Here is a 20,167-nt window from a genome sequence, read left to right as displayed (position 1 = left end):
ACTTCCCAAAGTGCTGGAATTACAGGTGTGAGCCACCACGCTCAGCCCATTTTCATCTTTGTTCCTCTCTGTATAATGTCCTTTTCCCTTTGGTAACTTTTCAGATTTTCTCTTTGTCACTGGTTTGGGGCAATTTGATTATGATGTGCTTCAGTGTGTCATCCTCATGTCTGTTGTGCTAGGGGTTCATTGGTTCTTAGATCTCTGGGTTTACAGTTTTTCTCAAATTTAAAATTTTTCAGACACAGTTTTTTCAAATATTTTTTCTTCTACTCTTCCCCATCTTCTTCAGGAACTCCAATTGCACATATATTAGTCCTGTTGGTGCTGATTTTCTGTTCAATTTTTTCCATTATTTTCTCCATGTTCCAATTTTGATAGTTTCTACTGCTACATCTTTCAGTTGACTAATCCTTTTTTGTATAATATCTATTCTTTTTTAAATGCCATTTAGTATATTTTTCATCTCAGACATTGTATTTTTCATCTCTAGAAGTTCAAGCTGGGTCTTCCATGTCTCTACTTCCATGTTCTAGCTTCCCTTTACCTTCTTCTTGTTAAATGTTATCACTACAATAACTGTTTTAATATTGTTGCCTACGAATTCCATCTTATTTGCCATTTCTGTATCTATTGATCAAGTTTTCTTCTCATTATTGAGACATTTCCTTTTTCTTCACATGCCTGGTAATTTTCAGCTGGATGGTAGACAACGTGAAATTTATCTTATTGTGTGTTGGATATTTTTGGGTGCCTATAAATATTATTGAGCTATGTTATAGGATACAGTTAAATTATCTGGAAAGATTTTGGTTCTTTGACAGTTTTCTTTGAGGTCTTGTTAAGTAGGACCTTAGCAGCCTTGGCTTAGATCTAATCTTCCACACTACTGAGGCAATTCGTTTCTGAGTGTTTCATCCAATGGTCTGAGAAATATAAGATTTGTCCACTCTTGCTGGTGGGAACACCAAATATGCCTGGTTCTGTGGGAAGTTCAAGCATCGTTCTTTCTGTTTCCTTCAGGTATTTTTTCCCCCAGACTTGTAGTTTACACACATACATGTGCTGATCAGTATTTAGCTGAAGACTCTGGAGCTTTTTTGTTTTGTGACTTTGTCCTTTTCATGGCCTGAATACTCTGCCCTGCAGAGTTTATCTGAGCTTCCTTAGTCTCCCTGGACTTCCAGCTTCATCTCCTCAACTCAGGACCATCACCAGGCTCAGCCTGGGTTCACCCTCCCTGAGCTGTGGCCTAGAAAGTGTTTACCTTCTGGTCACTGCATGTGGGCAGTCCAGAGTCATGAGAAACCCTAGGCCATGTGGCAGAATGTCCACTGTCCCCACTTCACCACACTGTACTCTCTCCATCCAGTGCAAGCTGCAGCCACGCTGTCTCACAGTCCAGAATGCTAGCCAGAGACAAAGCTTTCTGCAGTGCCTTGGCTGGGACCCACAGATAAGGATGGCCAAGCAGTGCTCCCAGAAGCCAGCAGATGCCATCAATCAATTTTACATCCTCCAGGCACTGAGAATCTCTGAATACCAGAAGTGTTCTGTGTTGCCAGAGCTGAACTCTCAAGTGAAGACTCCAGAAGGCCCTGAAATGTGGGCAGGCTCCCATCATTGCCTGTCTGTGGCCACAAGGACACAGACTCTTTCCATGGCTGGTGAGATGTCCAGCACACTTGGGGCTCTGGAAAGCCCCTTTTCAACTTTAGGCCTTAGCTGAGCTCTCCATTTACCTCAGGCCAGGCAGTGCACATTATGGGGGACACCGCTGGGTGCTGGGATGAGAATGGTACTTGGCATGTGAGCTAGGATTGAGAGCCTACCGCTCTCTTCCCCAGCCAGGCGGTGGCCAGTTACCATCTCTGGCTTCTATCCCCTTACCAGCCTCCTCTGCTACTATTGCACTTCTGGCAAGCAGTGTATCAGGGAAGCACTGGCAGTTGAGGACCATGTGGAGAACCACTACTGGCCAAGCATTCCCAACCTGACAGCAGAACAGGAGTACAGCAGTGCTGAGGTGAACTTGACAGAGGACTTTTGAGACCATGAAGGCAGTCAACACTTCCAACTAATCACAACCTGCCTCTCCCATAGATTTATTGTAGACCAACTCAACCATCTCCGTTTCAGCAAGGAATGGTCCTCACTGTAAGCCATCACCCTTGGATTTAGATAATGGGGCTGTCCTGTCTTTAGTATGGAACAGAAAATCTTTAATTTCCACAAAAATGTAAGGTTCTGGGCTACAGCCTTATTAAAACAAACAAATATGAGCTTGGTTGTCTACAGATGGAATATCTGGTGCTCTAAACAAACTGCTACTTGAAAGTATAATCACTGTCTTTTTGTTTGTTTCTTTAGCCTGGTAGGACAATGTCAGAAATTTCCTTGGTCATAGGGAATATAAAACATAGTTTGAACAAAAGCAGCAATAAAGCTACAAACTATTTTTTGGTGTATTTGCTTAAGTATAAGATAGCTGATTGGGGCTTTATCATGTAACTTTAGTTTGCTTAGTTTTCATTAAGTTTGTTAAACTTGAATTGTGAATAAATATATGGCTGATTCATATTGTGATTAAACTTCACATTGACATAAACTGTACATTAAAAGTTGCTGCACATTGTCATCCAAAATAATACTTAGGTAAAACCAAAAATACTATAAGCCAATGTCAAGGAACCTACCCTAAAATAAAAATACAGTTAACATGGAATTGCAAAACTAGAATGGGAGAAACATTTACCCATAAAATACTGTTTGGAACATTGATATAACACTAGAAAAGAATTTTTCTAAATAACTACAATGTTCAACTGTGACTGTGCATCTGTGAAGAACAGGCATTTTGAATCATTGCCCTGTGGTGTGTGGCAGTACAATTTTACAGAAATGCACTACAATAATTAATAAAATTCTCTAATGAGAAGATTTTAATGAATAAGTATTTACACTATAAATATTTATAACATTGCTGCTATTATTTCACACAATAAAAAAAGCTGTATTATAGCCTGTAAAAGCAAATAATAGCCTTATATTTCTAAATAAGGAAAAAATATAAATTTTATGAAGTACAGTTAAGAGTAATTGATAAAATAAAAATTGGGGCATAAATTATATCATAGTTTGGATAGAGGTTGAAAAAAGTGGATGAAAATTTGAATGAGCCCTTTTTGCCTGCACTAAACTTGATCTTATAGGTGAACATTATAATATATATAGGATACCTACTAGCTATCTAATTTACCTTTTACGCAATGTATAAATCCTAGCCTATTGGTCTTAATATTTGAACCTAAAATAATACACAAGCATAAAAGACAACAAAATAAGGAAGAAATGTATGGAGACAGTGACATTATCAAGGTGGTGGAATAGGGTGTCCCTACTTTTGTATTCCCCTGCAGCAATAAAAACTAGTCAGCCATCCATCAACCAAAGTAACTTTATGAGAGAGCCAGGCACAGTGGCTCATGACAGTATCTCCTCCATTCAGGAGCCTGAGGCGGGAGGACTGCTTCAGGCAAGGAGTTAAAAACAGCCTGGGCAATATAGTGAGCTTCGGGATACAGGGCATTATGAAACCTTGCTAAAACCCAAGATCGAGAAGAGTCATTTTGAGAAGGCAGGCCCTTTGGTTAATAAGGTGTCATATTATCCAAAGCAATCTGTAAGTTAACTCAAATCCCTATCAAAATCCCTGTCCCACTTTTTATAGTAATAGAAAATGCAAGCCTACAATGTAGACTGAATGGCCAAGACAAACATGAGGAATAAGAAAAAGATGGGGACATCATACTCGTGACTCACACACAGCAGTTCAAAAGTCACTGTTTGTAGATAACCTGGGGAAACCCTGCTAGGTACTCAGTGGGAGCCACACTCACCCACACATCTGCTATTAGGCGCAACATATAGCAGAACCTGCCCTAGTACCTGCTCCACAGAACAAAGCCCTGAAGACAATCCAGCCTGCCCAAAAACATGACAGAACTCACAACCACACGTGCTCCTGGTAACAAGCCCACTAAAGGTAAAACCCACTCCAGATTCGGCAGCCACCTTGTGACGCAGCTACAATCCTTTTTACTGCAAACCCAGTAAAGATCTCATCAGCCTTGAGACCCAACAGTTGAAGATCTTTACCTACAAAAACCAGTTTATAAAAATGAAAAGAGATGGCTGGGCACAGTGGCTCACACCTGTAATCCCAGCACTTTGGGAGGCCGAGGTGAGTGGATCACGAGGTCAGGAGTTCAAGACAAGCCTGGCCAAGATGGTGAAACACTGTCTCTACTACAAATACAAAAATTAGCTGGGCATGGTGGTTGGCATCTGTAATCCCAGCTACTCGGGATGCTGAGGCAGAGAATTGTTTGAACCCAGAAGGCGGAGGTTGCAGTGAGCCAAGATCATGCCATAGCATTCCAGCCTGGGTGACAGAGCGAGACTCCATCTCAAAAACAAAACAACAACAATAACAACAAAATGAAAAGAGGTGTTTGCTCCTTCAAATGCACAAACACCGATTCAAGTCTATATTATGCCCATTCTAACGGTTCTATTTTAACATAGAACTGGAAGTCCTACATAGAATAATTAAGTCCTACATCAAATAATTAAGCAAGAAAAGCTAAAAGATCCAAATTGAAAAGAAGAAATAACTTCACTGTTTGTAGATGACATAATGTTATATATAAAAAACATAAATAGTACATTTAAATAGTGCATTTAATTCATCTATATATAAATAGTCCATCTAATAAATGCACTCAGTAAAGAAGCAGAATATACAATTAACATACAAATACCAGTTTTGTTTCTATATGCTAGCAACGAACCAGTAAAAAAGAAAAAAAATCTCATTTACAGTAGCAACAAAATAATAGATTTCTTCCCAATAAATTTAACCAATGTGGTGAAAGATCTTTACAATAAAAAATAAAAAGTAATAATAAAAAAATAAAGAAGATACAAATAAATGTAAATATATTACATGTTTATGGATTAGAAGAATATTGTCTAAGTGCCATATTATCCAAAGCAATCTTTGCTTTGGAATTAAGTAAATTATTTCCAAATTAAGTAAATTTGGAAAAAAGTAGATTAATTCAACTTCCTATCAAAATTCTTGTGCCACTTTTTACAGTAATAGAAAATAAAATCTGTGATGTATGTAAAACTATAAGAAATATTGAAAGGCCAAAGCAATCATGAGGAATAAAACAAAATCTGGGGACATTATACTTAATTATTTAAAACTACATTTCAAGACTACAGTAAGCATAATAGAATGCTATGTTTATAGGAACAAACACAAAACCCAATGGAACAGAATACAGAGCCTAGAAGTAAATCTATGCATCTAAAGTTAATCTTTGACAAGGGCACTATGAATACGCAATGCAAAATGTTTAACCTTTTCAATACTTAGTGCTGGGAAAACTGGATACTCGCAAGCACAATAACAAAACTTGATCATATTTCTTACGCCAGACACAAAAATTGACTTAAAATAAAGACTTAAATTTAATACAAAAATCCTTAAAAGAAAATCTTTAAAAAAGCATATGAAAGGCCTCCATGATACTGGTCTTGGCAATGTTTTTTTAAATATCATATCAAAAGTATAGCAATAAAACCAGACATAAAGTTGTAGTGTATTAAACTATTGTGCACAGCAAAAATTAACAAAACATTTAAGATGGGATAAAATATTTGCAAACCATATATAACAGGTTAGTATTCAAAATATAGCAGAAACTCATACAAATCAGAAGCTAAACAATAATAATTATAATACCTAACTAAAAAATAGGCAAAAGACTAAACTTTTTTTTATTATTATTATACTTTAACTTTTAGGGTACATGTGCACAATGTGCAGGTTTGTTACATATGTATACATGTGCCATGTTGGTGTGCTGCACCCATTAACTCGTCATTTAGCATTAGGTATATCTCCTAATGCTATCCCTCCCCCTTACCCCCACCCCACAACAGTCCCCACAACAGAAGGTGTGTGATGTTTCCCTTCTTTTGTCCATGTGTTCTCATTGTTCAATTCCCACCTATGAGTGAGAACATGTGGTGTCTGGTTTTTTGTCCTTGTGATAGTTTGCTGAGAATTATGGTTTCCAGCTTCATCCATGTCCCTACAAAGGACATGAACTCATCATTTTTTATGGCTGCATAGTATTCCATGGTGTATATGTGCTACATTTTCTTAATCCAGTCTATCATTGTTGGACATTTGTGTTGGTTCCAAGTATTTGCTATTGTGAATACTGCCGCAATAAACATACGTGTGCATGTGTCTTTATAGCAGCATGATTTATAGTCTTTTGGGTATATACCCAGTAATGGGATGGCTGGGTCAAATGGTATTTCTAGTTCTAGATCCCTGAGGGATCGCCACACCAACTTCCACAGTGGTTGAACTTGTTTACAGTCACACCAACAGTGTAAAAGTGTTCCTATTTCTCCACATCCTCTCCAGCACCTGTTGTTTCCTGACTTTTTAATGATGGCCATTCTAACTGGTGTGAGATGGTATCTCGTTGTGGATTTGATTTGCATTTCTCTGATGGCCAGTGATGGTGAGCACTTTTTCATGTGTCTTTTGGCTGCATAAATGTCTTCTTTTGAGAAGTGTGTGTTCATATCTTTCACCCACTTGTTGATGGGGTTGTTTGTTTTTTTTCTTGTAAACTTGTTTGAGTTCATTGTAGATTCTAGATATTAGCCCTTTGTCAGATGAGTAGGTTGCAAAAATTTTCCCCCATTCTGCAGGCTGCCTGTTCACTCTGATGGTGCTTTCGTTTGCTGTGCAGAAGCTCTTCAGTTCAATTAGATCCCATTTGTCAATTTTGGCTTTTGTTGCCATTGCTTTTGGTGTTTTAGACATGAAGTCCTTGCCCTTGCCTACATCCTGAATGGTATTGCCTATGTTTTCTTCTAGGGTTTTTATGGTTTTAGGTCTAACATTTAAGTCTTTAATCCATCTTGAGTTAATTTTTGTATAAGGTTTGAGGAAGGGATCCAGTTTCAGCTTTCTACATATGGCTAGCCAGTTTTCCTAGCACCATTTATTAAATAGGGAATCCTTTCCCATTGCTTGTTTTTGTCAGGTTTGTCAAAGGTCAGATAGTTGTATATATGTGGGCACTATTTCTGAGGGCTCTGTTCTGTTCCATTGGTCTATATCTCTGTTTTGGTACCAGTACCCTGCTGTTTTGGTTACTGTAGCCTTGTAGTATAGTTTGAAGTCAGGTAGCGTGATGCCTCCGGCTTTGTTCTTTTGGCTTAGGATTGACTTGGCTATGTGGGCTCTTTTTAGGTTCCATATCAAATTTAAAGTAGTTTTTTTTTCCAATTCTGTGAAGAAAGTCATCGGTAGCTTTATGGGGATGGCATTGAATCTATAAATTACCTTAGGCAGTATGGCCATTTTCACAATATTGATTCTTCCTACGCGTGAGCATGAAATGTTCTTCCATCTGTTTGTATCCTCTTTTATTTCATTGAGCAGTGGTTTGTAGTTCTCCTTGAAGAGGTCCTTCACATCTCTTGTAAGTTGGATTCTTAAGTATTTTATTCTCTACGAAGCAATTGTGAATGGGAGCTCACTCATGATTTGGCTCTCTGTCTGTTATTGGTGTATAAGAATGCTTGTGATTTTTGCACATTGATTTTGTACCCTGAGACTTTGCTGAAGTTGCTAATCAGCTTAAGGAGATTTTGGGCTGAGATGATGGGGTTTTCTAGATATACAATCATGCCATCTGCAAACAGGGACAATTTGACTTCCTCTTTTCCTAATTGAATGCCTTTTATTCCATTCTCCTGCCTGATTGCCCTGGCCAGAACTTCCAACACTACGTTGAATAGGAGTAGTGAGAGAGGTCATCCCTGTTTTGTGCCAGTTTTCAAAGAGAATGCTTCCAGTTTTTGTCCATTCAGTATGATATTGACTGTGGGTTTGTCAGAGATAGCTCTTATTATTTTGAGATACATCCCATCAATACCTAATTTATTGAGAATTTTTAGCATGAAGTATTGTTGAATTCTGTCAAAGGCCTTTTCTGCATCTATTGAGATAATCATGTGGTTTTTGTCTTTGGTTCTTTTTATATGCTAGATTAGATTTATTGATTTTCGTATGTTGAACCAGCCTTGTATCCCCAGGGATGAAGCCCATTTGATCATGGTAGATAAGCTTTTTGATGTGTTTCTGGATTCAGTTTGCCAGTATTTTATTGAGGATTTTTGCATCAATGATCATCAAGGATATTGGTCTAAAATTCTCTTTTTTTGTTGTGTCTCTGCCAGGCTTTGGTATCAGGATGATGCTGGCCTCATAAAATGAGTTAGGGAGGATTCCCTCTTTTTCTATTGATTGGAATAATTTCAGAAGGAATGGTACCAGCTCCTCCTTGTACCTCTGGTGGAATTCAGCTGTGAATCCATCTGCTCCTGGACTTTTTTTGGTTTTTAAGCTATTAGTTGTTGCCTCAATTTCAGAGCCTGTTATTTGTTTATTCAGAGATTCAACTTCTTCCTGGTTTAGACTTGGGAGAGTGTATGTGTCAAGGAATTTATCCATTTCTTCTAGATTTTCTAGTTTATTTAAGTAGAGGTGTTTATAGTATTATTTGATGGTAGTTTGTATTTCTGTGGAATCGGTGATGATATCCTCTTTGTCATTTTTTACTGTGTCTATTTGATTCTTCTCTCTTTTCTTCTTTATTAGTCTTGCTAGTGGTCTATCAATTTTGTTGATCTTTTCAAAAAACCAGCTCCTGGATTCATTGATTTTTTGAAGGGTTTTTTGTGTCTCTAGTTCCTTCAGTTCTGCTCTGATCTTAGTTATTTCTTGCCTTCTGCTAGCTTTTGAATGTGTTTGCTCTTGCTTCTCTATTTCTTTTAATTGTGATGTTAGGGTGTCGATTTTAGATCTTTCCTGCTTTCTCCTGTGGGCATTTAGTGCTCTAAATTTCCCTCTACACACTGCTTTGAATGCATCCCAGAGATTTTGGTTTGTGGTGTCTTTGTTCTCGTTGGTTTCAAAGAACATCTTTATTTCTGCCTTATTTCGTTATGTGCCCAGTAGTCATTCAGGTGCAGGTTGTTCAGGTCCCGTGTAGTTGAGCGGTTTTGAGTGAGTTTCTTAATCCTGAGTTCTAGTTTGATTGCACTGTGGTCTGAGAGACAGTTTGTTATGATTTCTGTTATTTTACATTTGCTGAGGAGTGCTTGACTTCCAACTATGTGGTCAACTTTGGAATAGGTGTGGTGTGGTGCTGAAAAAAATGTATATTCTGTTGATTTGGGGTGGAGAGTTCTGTAGATGCCTATTAGGTCCACTGGGTGCAGAGCTGAGTTCAATTCCTGGATATCCTTGTTAACTTTCTGTCTCATTGATCTGTCTAATGATGACAGTGGGGTGTTAAAGTCTCTGATTATTATTGTGTGGGAGTCTAAGTCTCTTTGTAGGTCACTAAGGACTTGCTTTATGAATCTAGGTGGTCCTGTATTGGGTGCATATATATTTAGGATAGTTAGCTCTTCTTGTTGAATTGATCCTTTTACCATTATGTAATGGCCTTCTTTGTCTCTTTTGATCTTTGTTGGTTTAAAGTCTGTTTTATCTGAGACTAGGATTGCAACCCTTGTCTTTTTTTGTTTTCCATTTGCTTGATAGATCTTCCTCCATCCCTTTATTTTGAGTCTATGTGTGTCTCTGCACGTGAGATGGGTTTCCTGAATACAGCACACTGATGAGTCTTGACTCTTTATCCAATTTGCCAGTCTGTGCCTTTTAATTTGAGCATTTAGCCCATTTACATTTAAGGTTAGTATTCTTAAGTGTGAATTTGATCTTGTCATTATGATGTTAGCTGGTTATTTTGCTCATTAGTTGATGCAGTTTCTTCCTAGTCTCCATGGTCTTTACAATTTGGCATGTTTTTGCAGTGGCTGTTACCGGTTGTTCCTTTCCATGTTTAGTGCTTCCTTCAGGAGCTGTTTTAGGGCAGGCCTGGTGGTGACAAAATCACTCAGCATTTGCTTGTCTGTAAAGGATTTTATTTCTCCTTCACTTATAAAGCTTAGTTTGGCTGGCTATGAAATTCTGGGTTGAAAATTCTCTTCTTTAAGAATGTTGAATATTGTTCCCCACTCTCTTCTTGCTTGTAGAGTTTCTACCGAGAGATCAGCTGTTAGTCTGATGGGCTTTCCTTTGTGAGTAAACTGACCTTTCTCTCTGGCTGCCCTTAATATTTTTTCCTTCATTTCAATTTTGGTGAATCTGACAATGGTTTGTCTTGGAGTTGCTCTTCTCGAGGAGTATGTTTGTGACATTCTCTGTATTTCCTGAATTTGAATGTTGGCCTGCCTTGCTAGATTGGGGAAGTTCTCCTGGATAATATCCCACTGATTGTTTTCCAACTTGGTTCCATTCTCCCCGTCACTTTCAGATACAGCAATTAGACATAGATTTGGTCTTTTCACATAGTCCCATATTTCTTGGAGGCTTTGTTTCTTTTTATTCTTTTTTCTCTAAACTTCTCTTCATGCTTTATTTCATTCATTTCATCTTCCATCGCTGATACCCTTTCTTCCAGTTGATCGCATTGGTTACTGAGGCTTGTGCATTCATCACGTAGTTCCTGTGTCATGGTTTTCAGCTCCATCAGGTCCTTTAAGGACTTCTCTGCATTGGTTATTCTAGTTATCTAATTTTTTCTCAAAGTTTTTAACTTCTTTGCCATTTGTTTGAACTTCCTCCTTTAGCTCGGAGTAGTTTGATCTTCTGAAGCCTTCCTCTCTCAACTCGTCAAAACCATTCTCCATCCCATTGCTGGTGAGGAGCTGCATTCCTTTGGAGGAGTAGAGGTGCTATGATTTTTAGAGTTTCCAGTTTTTCTGCTCTGTTTTTTCCCCATCTTTGTGGTTTTATCTACATTTGGTCTTTGATGATGGTGACGTACAGATGGGTTTTAGGTATGGATGTCCTTTCTGTTTGTAAGTTTTCCTTCTAACAGTCAGGAGCCTCAGCTGCAGGTCTGTTGGAGTTTACTGGAGGTCGTCCACTCCAGACCCTGTTTGCCTGGGTGTCAGCAGCGGTGACTGCAGAACAGCGGATATTGGTGAACCGCAAATGCTGCTGCCTGTTGGTTCTTCTGGAAGTTTTGTCTCAGAGGAGTACTCGGCCGTGTGAGATGTCATTCCACCCCTACTGGGGGGTGCCTCCCAGTTAGGCTACTCAGGGGTCAGGGACCCACTTGAGGAGGCTGTCTGCCCATTTTCAGATCTCAAGCTGCATGCTGGGAGAACCACTACTCTCTTCAAAGCTGTGGGACAGGGACATTTATGTCTACAGAGGTTATTGCTGTCTTTTGTTCATCTGTTCCCTGCCCCCAGAGGTGGAGCCTACAGAGGCAGGCAGGCCTCCTTGAGCTGTGGTGGGCTCTACAAAATTTGAGATTCCTGGCCACTTTGTTTACCTACTCAAGCTTGAGCAATGGCAGGCGACCCTCCCCCAGCCTCACTGCCACCTTGCAGTTTGATCTCAGACTGCTCTGCTAGCAATGAGCAAGGCTCTGTGGGTGTAGGACCCTCAGAGCCAGATGCAGGATATAATCTCCTGGTGTGCTGTTTGTGAAGCCTATTGGAAAAGCACAGTATTAAGGTGGGAGTGACCCAATTTTCCAGGTGCCATCTGCCATCCCTTTCTTTGACTAGGAACGGGAATTCCCTGACCCCTTGCACCTCCCATGTGAGGCAATGCCTCGTCTTGCTTCAGCTCATGCGTGGTGCACTGTACCCACTGTCCTGCACCCACTGACCGGCACTCCCCAGTGAGATGAGCCCGGTACCTTAGTTGGAAGTGCAGAAATCACCAATCTTCTGCATCGCTCACTCTGGGAGCTGTAGACTGGAGCTGTTCCTATTCGGCCATCTTGGCTCCACTGACCAAGACTAAATATTTTTTACAAACATATTCAAATGGTCAACAGTTGTGTAGAAAGATGCTAAACATTACCATTCATGAGAAAATTACAAATCAAAAGATACCACTTTACAGAAGTTGGAATGGCTAATATAAAAAAAAAGAAATATGACAAGTGTTAACTAGGATGTGGCAAAATATTTCTGAACAGTCTTAATGAGTTGTAAACTGGAAGAGTCATTATGAAAATTAGTATGCAGGTTATTTTAAAAAATAGAACTATTGTACAATCCCGAAATTCCACTTCTGTCTATAAACAAAATAAAATCAGCTTCTCAAAAATAATCTGCACCCCTGTATTCAATGCAGCATTATTCACAACTGTCAAGGGCATTTTTTTAAAAAACGACTTATCTGTAAATGCTGAATGGATAAGGAAAATGTGGTATAAATAGACAACTGGATATTATTCACCCATAAAAAAGAATGAAATTCTGCTATTTCAACAACATGAATGGACCTGGGTACATTATGCTCTGCAAAATAAGCCAGGCACAGAAAGACAAACACTGTATGTTCTCACTTAAATGGAGAATTTAAAAAGCCTGAACTCATAGAAGCAGAGAGTACAATGGTAATGACCAGGCCTGGAGGTAGAAAAAATGATAAGGTGTTCAGAGTACAAACTTTCAGTTATAAGATAAATAAGTTTTGGGGTCTAATGTATAGCTTTAAAATGGAGTGAATAACAGTGTTTTGTATGCTTAAAATTTGCTACAACAGTAGGAGACCTCAAATGCTCTCGCTACAAAAAACATAACCATGTGAGGTGACATAAATGTTCATCTACTTAATTGTATTAAACATTTTACAATATATATCTATCAAATTATTATAATGTACACAATACATAATTATGCAATTTTTATTGGTCAAAAAATTAATGTTATGTACACATGCGTATATACACATATATAAAACATATACATATATATCAATTACATATGTTGTTATGTATATACTTGTGTGTGTGTGTATATATATACACACATACATATCAATGACAAAATCCTAGTAAGCTTCAAACTAAACAAGAGAAAATTATAAAATGATAACTATTTAAAAATCAGGAAACAAATGGGTATTTCATACATGCTCAGCAATATTCTAAGTTCCTCAATGGCAAAGTACATGTTTTAAATGTAGAAAGTAGATACATTAAACCATATTACAGTTTAGGAATTATGGCACAGAGTGTTTACACTATTAGCCTCAATACATACCAAAAACTTAAAATTTTGAAGTAAAATAACATTAGGTTTTATTATATGGGGCAGATGCTTAGTGTTCTGATAAAATTATTGAGTATGAATTTCTGTAGAATCACATTTGAAACCTTCACAGGATATGAAATTATAAAGCAGAAAACATAGGACATCTGGATGTGGTGTTTCTGGGATTTCTAAACCAAATCCCAGTATCTCCACTACTCTCACACATTTTAGACAAGACTCAAAATGGAAATTAGAAAATGTTTAATATAGAGTTCCTTAAAAATCACAGATGGCCCCATGTCCTCAAAGGCAATAAAAGAACAAGCAGCCAGGTCCTCCAGTCCCTTGTAAGCCATGCAAAGGGCTTTGATTTTCTTTGTAACCTAGATGAATGATCGTTGAAGGGGAAGTCCAGTCCTAGAAAATTGAAGAGCATGGGGCAGAAGACGTCTGTCTCTATTGAAAGCAAGAGAAAGAAATCAGGGCTTCTCAGAAACGATTTCCATTGGAGCATAGCTTCACAAACCACTTAAGATCTGGCTTTCTCCTTGACCTTTGGACATCTCATCTGTGTCATCTGCCTTATTCACTCTCACCTATTTGGATGTTTGGCTACTATCTCCTGTCTCCTCACACTCTGGGGCTTTTTTTTTTTTTTTCTCAATGTAGGTGATTAGGTTTAGCTTAGAGAACAGCCAAGGTGTCTGTATTAGAAAAAGTAATATGACTTATGCTGTGATTTTCCAATTACTACTTAGTACTGTGCTCAGTGGAAAAAAACAACATTATAAAAGAGTCTAAAAATGTAATACCAAATACTATTTCCTCACAGAAACGTTATGATATTTAAAAACTTTACTAAACTTGTGGGTCCTTAGCTCCACGTCCCAGTGCTGCTGAATCAAAACTTGGGTGGTTGGCTGGGCATGGTGACTAACACCGCTGATCCCAGCACTTTGAGAGGCCAAGGCAGGCAAATCACTTAAGCCCAGGAGTTTGAGGCCAGCCTGGGCAACATGGCGAGACCTAGTCTATGCATTGAGGGTGGGGTGGAGGGGGAAAGGTGGTGGTAATGGGAGGTGGTAATGCGATTATTAGGTGTGGGCAACCACATTTTGCGCCTCTATATTTGTGGAGTTACCACTAATCTAAAATTAAGGATACAGAACAGCTGAAGAAAGAAAAAGATTTTGTCGCCGGGCGCGGTGGCTCACGCTTGTAATCCCAGCACTTTGGGAGGCCGAGGCGGGCGGATCACGAGGTCAGGAGATCGAGACCACGGTGAAACCCGTCTCTACTAAAAATACAAAAAATTAGCCGGGCGTGGTGGCGGGCGCCTGTAGTCCCAGCTACTCGGAGAGGCTGAGGCAGGAGAATGGCGTGAACCTGGGAGGCGGAGCTTGCAGTGAGCCGAGATCGCGCCACTGCAATCCAGCCTGGGCGACAGAGCGAGACTCCGTCTCAAAAAAAAAAAAAAAAAAAAAAAAAAAAGATTTTTGTCGAGATGAAACCTCCTCGTGGGGTCCGCAGCTGCAATACCGCCAGGAGGCAGCATCCCACCTCTTCCGCCTGGCTGTAGCCCCACCAGGAGCCCGGCTCTAGCCGGTACTATACCCCGAAGGCGCAGGCTAGGGTTTCCTGCCCTCCTGGGTGTCTCCCCGCTCCCCGGACCCCAGGCAATTGAATTCATTCATCAAGCGCCGGCGCGACCGTCCAAGCTGGGTTAGCAGAGGCCACAGTCGCCAGCCAAGACCTCCGCTCCAGAACCCGTGGGCTGCTTTCCCCGGGGGAAGGACAATGTCTTCGCCAGCCATGAAGAAATCCGTCCCTGCGCACCCTGTTTCCCATTGCCACCGATTTCGTGTAAACTCTAGTCCCAAGGACACGAGAGAGACCCAGGCCTGGCCCCCGTGGACACGCTCGGTGCCACGACTTCCACCAGATGGACGGGTGCACTCTACAAATCTCGGGGCCCACCGCACCAAGGAGACAGAAGCAAACAAAGGAAGGACCCTACGAAACGCAACCCCAAAGCAACCAACCAATCCAAGAAAAAAAAAAAAAACACGTCTCAGGTTTCCATTGGTTATCCTGCATGGGGGGCCCTGACCCTCTGTTCTAGCCTGGCCCAAGCACCCTCCTCCTCACCCCGGCTTGCTCAAATGTGCCCTGTCTACCTGAGCAGAGCCTCCTTCTCCAAGGCTCTGTCTCTCCCGCTCTACAACTCCCTCACCCTCTCCCTTTCTCTACTTCCTCCTCCACCTCTCGCTTTTCTGTCACCTTCTGTCTCTCTCCCCCTCCACCTTTCTCTCTCTCCCCCCATTTCTATCTCTCCATCCCGGTCTCCCTAGCTCTCTTTCAAGATGTGTCTGTGTCTTTGTGTGTCCTTGTGTTTGTGTCCGTGTGTGTGTCCTTGTGTGTGTGTGTCCGTGTGTGTGCGTGTGTGCCTGTGTGCGTGCACCCGTGTGTATCTCTGTGTGTGTCGGGGTGGGTTTGCTCCTGGTGGTGGTGTAGTGTGTCTGGGTGTCCATCAGCCCCTCTTTCCCGGGATCAGGCTGCCGGGGCTCTAGTGCCAGCGCGGGGCAAGGCCTTCCTGTCCCCTTGGCCATGGGCGGGTCCTCGTCGGGACAAGCGACGATGGTGCAGGCATTGTGAGAAAAAAAGTCCCGCGGGTTTGGGCCTGCTGTTCGCCCCTGGGCAGCCCTGGCGGCTCTGGGTGTGTGGGGCAAAAGGGGGCCTTGCAGGAGGGGCGGCGAGGGATCCAAAACAATTTTCCGTGGCATGGCGGAGGACCCGAGGGGATCCCAGGACTGTGGGCCCCGGGCCGTGACGCCTCCGAGCACACCCTGTACTGAGCCGGCCCGATGTGTTGGAAGCTCGGAAGCTCGCGAGCCGGGGGAAGGCCTGGAGTGTCAGCGAAAGGGAGGCCGCCTGGTGGGCCTGGAGCCTGGGCAGGGGACTGAGGCATCGCGGCCTGACTAGGGATTCCTGTTTCCTGCAACATGGGGAGTCTCCAAAATGGCCTGTTTGGAAACTGGAAAGGAGAGCGAAGACACGATGCTGCTTTTCCAGGCTTCGCTGGAGGATTCTGTGTCCCCACAGAGCTCGGGAAAGAAACAGTCAACATGGTCACGCTTTTGGGGGCCAGAGACACGTGAGCAACAGGCCCCCTTGCAGAGGGCAAAGGAACGTGGAATCCGGAATCATGGTTCACTCGGCTTGAGTGTGACTCCTGTGTGGACGGGAGTGTCTTCCTCGCACTCTGTTGCAGGCTCAGCGAGGGGATATGTCATCTGTGAACCATGTGGATGAAAAACGGACAACCATTCGGAGTCTCGGCTCTGCTCTTTGGGGAATTCGCTCATTCCTTGGGAGGCGGAATTCGTCTGAATCGCTCCCGGATGAAGTAACCCAGGCTGGCGATCCCGAGGGCCGGTGAGCGCACTGTCAGCCCACGCGGCCGTGGGCCGAGCACTCAGCCTGCACTGGGCACCCAACATTTTCCTGGAGTTCGAGGTCCTGCTGGTCCTGGAGGCAGAAGACCGCTTTTCTCTTTGCCTTCCTTTCTCTGTTTCTTGCTCCTTTTCTCCCTCTGTCCATCCTCCCCTCTGTTCTTCCTTGTCTCCCTCTCTCCCTCCCTCCCTCTGTTCTTCTCTCCTTCCCTGTCTCCCTCCATCCGTACCTCCCTTTCTCAATCCTTCCCTCCCTCCCTTCCTGTCTTTTTCTTTCCCTCCCTTCCTCCCTCCATCCCTTCCAAGTTCCCTCCGTTCATCCGTCCTTTCCTCCCTCTGTCCCTCCCTCTCACTTTGTCTCCGTTCCTTTCCCCATCTCTGCCTGGCTTCCCTCCGCCTAGAAAGGGCAGAATCACGGTTTGCGCGAGATCTCGGAGTCTACATTTAGTTACCGGGCGCTCCACGTGATGCCGACGAGGATGGCGGGGCACGGGTGGGCAAGTGAGGGTGGAGCTGGGAGGTAGTGGAGTTGAGCCGCTGAAAGGAGAGCAGGCCTGGCCGCTGCCCGGGCCGGTGTTTCCCGGGGTGGAGGTCTCCGCCTACACCACCGAAGAAAGCGGGGGGGGGGCGGCGAGGGGAGGGAGGAGAGCCCTGCCTGGACTGGTCCCAAACCCTAGCCGGCTGCCTGCGGACCCGCGCATGCGCAGTAGACGGCCTATCTCTGAGTACCTGGGCTGGCTCTGAAATCCTTGGGATGCTCAGGAAAGAATGACGGCCCTCCTTTCTGTGGAGTCTCTCGCCGGACCTGGACTCAGGGTTCCTAAACAGGTCAGCTGGAAGGGAAGACACAGGTCTCCATACCGAACCAGAGGTTCACCGCGAAAGAGGGGCCACCGCCCTGTCCCCACCCGGTCCCAACCCCGCGTCCTAAAGCTCCTCCAGCTGAGCCCAGTGTTCTTCCTGGCTGAGGAGTGGTTCCAGAAAAGAGGGCTCTTCCACATCCTTCAACTCCCCCAGTGGCTCCGTTGCTAGGAAAGGTTGTGCCTATTGCTGAAATTCTGGGGTCGACAGGAGCTCATATAACAGGGTGGATGCTACTGCAGATGAGCGCTCCAGCTCCTGGAGCGGTTGGGAGGGTGCCTGGATGGCTTACATCTGCTTCTAACACGCAGAGGCCTCCATGGGCGTGAACTGCGGAGGTAGATGTGCCTCAGCTTCGCGTTCCCACGCGCCCTGGCGACGTGGGGACCCTGGCCCCAGCCCCAATACGGACTCGTGTGGGACGTGTGCGGCGCAAGCACACCTTGCCCCTGTGACTCAGCCTGAGCGCCTCAAGTTGTCCCACTGAGCACGCACCCAGAAGGCCGCCGTGCTGTGGGTCCTGGTCCCCCTGCCATCTATTTGACTCAGCCTGAGCGGCCCAAGCTGTCCCATTGAGCACGCACCCAGAAAGCCACCGCACTGCGGGTCCTGGTCCCCCTGCCATCCGTTCGGGTGCGGAGGTCACCCAGGTGTCTGAGGGTGGGACAGCGCCACTTCCGCAGGAGCCAGGGCAGCAAACCCAAAATCCCCGTGTGCCGCGGCAGGTTGGGAGATTCCTTCTGCCTGCGAAGCCTGGCTGGGCTGCAGCAGAGGGGCGATCCTTGCTGCCTGGTTCACGAAAGCCCCCTGTTCCCCACGCCCTGGCGTGGGTGAAGGCGACCAAGGAGGGAGGGTGGCACCCGGGGTGGGCCGCGTTGCACAGGCCGCCTGCGTGCGCGGGTTCCCTGCCACCCTGGCCTGGATGCCTGGACCTTCGATTCTGACACGAAATCTGAATCCCGGACTCCAAAAGTCAGGTCTCTCTGGCAAGTGTGGGTACGAGTTCCGCTCAAAGCTCGCTGGCAGGGGATCTTTTTCGTTCAGGTTACAAAGGAGTCTCCTCCGCCGTCCTCGTTCTCGCGGGAAGGGGCTGTCAGAAGGTGTCGGGAGAGCCATCGCGAGGGCACCTGGCTGGAATTTCACGGACAGACACGGGCAGAGAGAGGCCGGCGGCTCCCGTGCGCCTCAATTGGCCTCTGTGCTGCAGGCAGGTCCAGTCAGGAGTCCGACCCCGCCAGTGGCCCTTATGAAGACCCACCAGCTTCACCCCTTCATGAATATGCATGAGCACGCAAGGGCCCTGGGTAACCCGCCCTCCGAAGCCAGAAACCACGGACACAGGGCCTTGTGTGGTAGGTGAAGTGGGGGCCAGATCGGCCGGGAAAGGGGGCTTCTGGGGCTGGCTCTCTGAGTTCTCCAGAATTCTATGGAAACTGGAAGTTTCTCTCTGGGCTCACACACGATTTCAGGGAGAAACCACCCTGGAAGGGTGGAGTGTGGAACTGAACCTCCGTGACAGTCTGGAGTTTTCCAGGCCCTCTCCATGAAGGCGGCAATGCCTGTGGGTGTCACCGTTGCTGTGATAGTCTCACACACGCAGGTGTGTGGATCTCATTCATTTTTTTTAATTTTCATTTTTTATTTCTACCTCTTAAAGTCAATGATAAAGTCACAAGTGTAAAATGAATGCATTTAAAAACATAAAAGATACATTTTAGTGACAAGAAGTATGCAATGATCATGAAAATCTACTGTACACTTTGCCAAGGTCAAAGAATGAAGGACAATATGGAAAAGCCAATCTTCAAATATATCCTTAAAAAAACTCTCTCCTATATAGTAAAAGCATCATCTAAACAGCAGCTCCAACAGAGAAAAAAAAAAAAAAGCAGGGTAGATGAGACAGATAACTTTCCCCAGGTTTTCCAGATAAAAACATGTGGTCACCAGGAATTCAAGGTAACTTCAAAAGCCACATTTAATTCAAAATAAAATGAACATTTCTGACAGATGACAACAGTATGATACTGATTTTTTTTCTTTCCTAGATACAAATGATATGGGGCATTTCTTAACAGTTTAGTAATCATCTAAGAATAACTGTAGAAATAACCCCAATTCCACCATCCCAGCCACTGGTATAAAACAAATAACCTTCCATTGATACTGTCTTTCACATAACTAAAATATCCTCACTTACTTGGAACAATTTCCTGCTTACACATGATCACAAACACTTGTTTTTAGATGTTGTGGAATTATTGGAGCTGAGATTTTTGAAACAATATCTGAATCTTAGCAGAGAGATAATAATCCTTTCACTATACATTGATTGGGCTTCCTTAACCAAATCTGAGCAACTACTGTAACAATAATGCTGGTGGTAGTCCATGATACTCTCAAATTTTTCCCTTTAAGAAATATATAATCCATGTAACTCTAGCAAATATGTTACATTGCACACTTTCTTAACAAGAAATGGCTGCTTTCAGGCCTTACTAGGAAAACAAACAAACAAACAATGGCAGTTACTACCTGTTTTTTATCACTGATGAGCTACAATAAATCTCAAATATGGACAGTTTAATTATGTGATATTAAGTAAAAAATGAAAA

At 43.3% G+C, this 20,167-nt stretch overlaps 1 protein-coding gene across 1 annotated transcript; it reads right to left on the bottom strand.

Moving 5' to 3' along the window:
• Window positions 1-13,048: 13,048 nt before the first annotated feature.
• On the bottom strand, window positions 13,049-18,177 carry LOC134735732 (uncharacterized). The gene is made up of 3 exons (XM_063632817.1): window positions 18,048-18,177; window positions 17,144-17,524; window positions 13,049-13,695 (listed from the first exon to the last, which is right to left on the bottom strand). The coding sequence occupies exons 1-3, from the start codon at window positions 18,175-18,177 to the stop codon at window positions 13,523-13,525; spliced, it is 684 nt and encodes a 227-aa protein (XP_063488887.1). The 3' UTR covers window positions 13,049-13,522.
• Between the last annotated feature and the right edge of the window lie 1,990 nt (window positions 18,178-20,167).

This window comes from Symphalangus syndactylus, chromosome 23 (assembly GCF_028878055.3).
Source record: "Symphalangus syndactylus isolate Jambi chromosome 23, NHGRI_mSymSyn1-v2.1_pri, whole genome shotgun sequence".
Classification (NCBI taxonomy): domain Eukaryota; kingdom Metazoa; phylum Chordata; class Mammalia; order Primates; family Hylobatidae; genus Symphalangus; species Symphalangus syndactylus.
The sequence above is the reverse complement of the archived record's forward strand: the minus strand, read 5'-3'. Positions and strand labels throughout refer to the sequence as shown.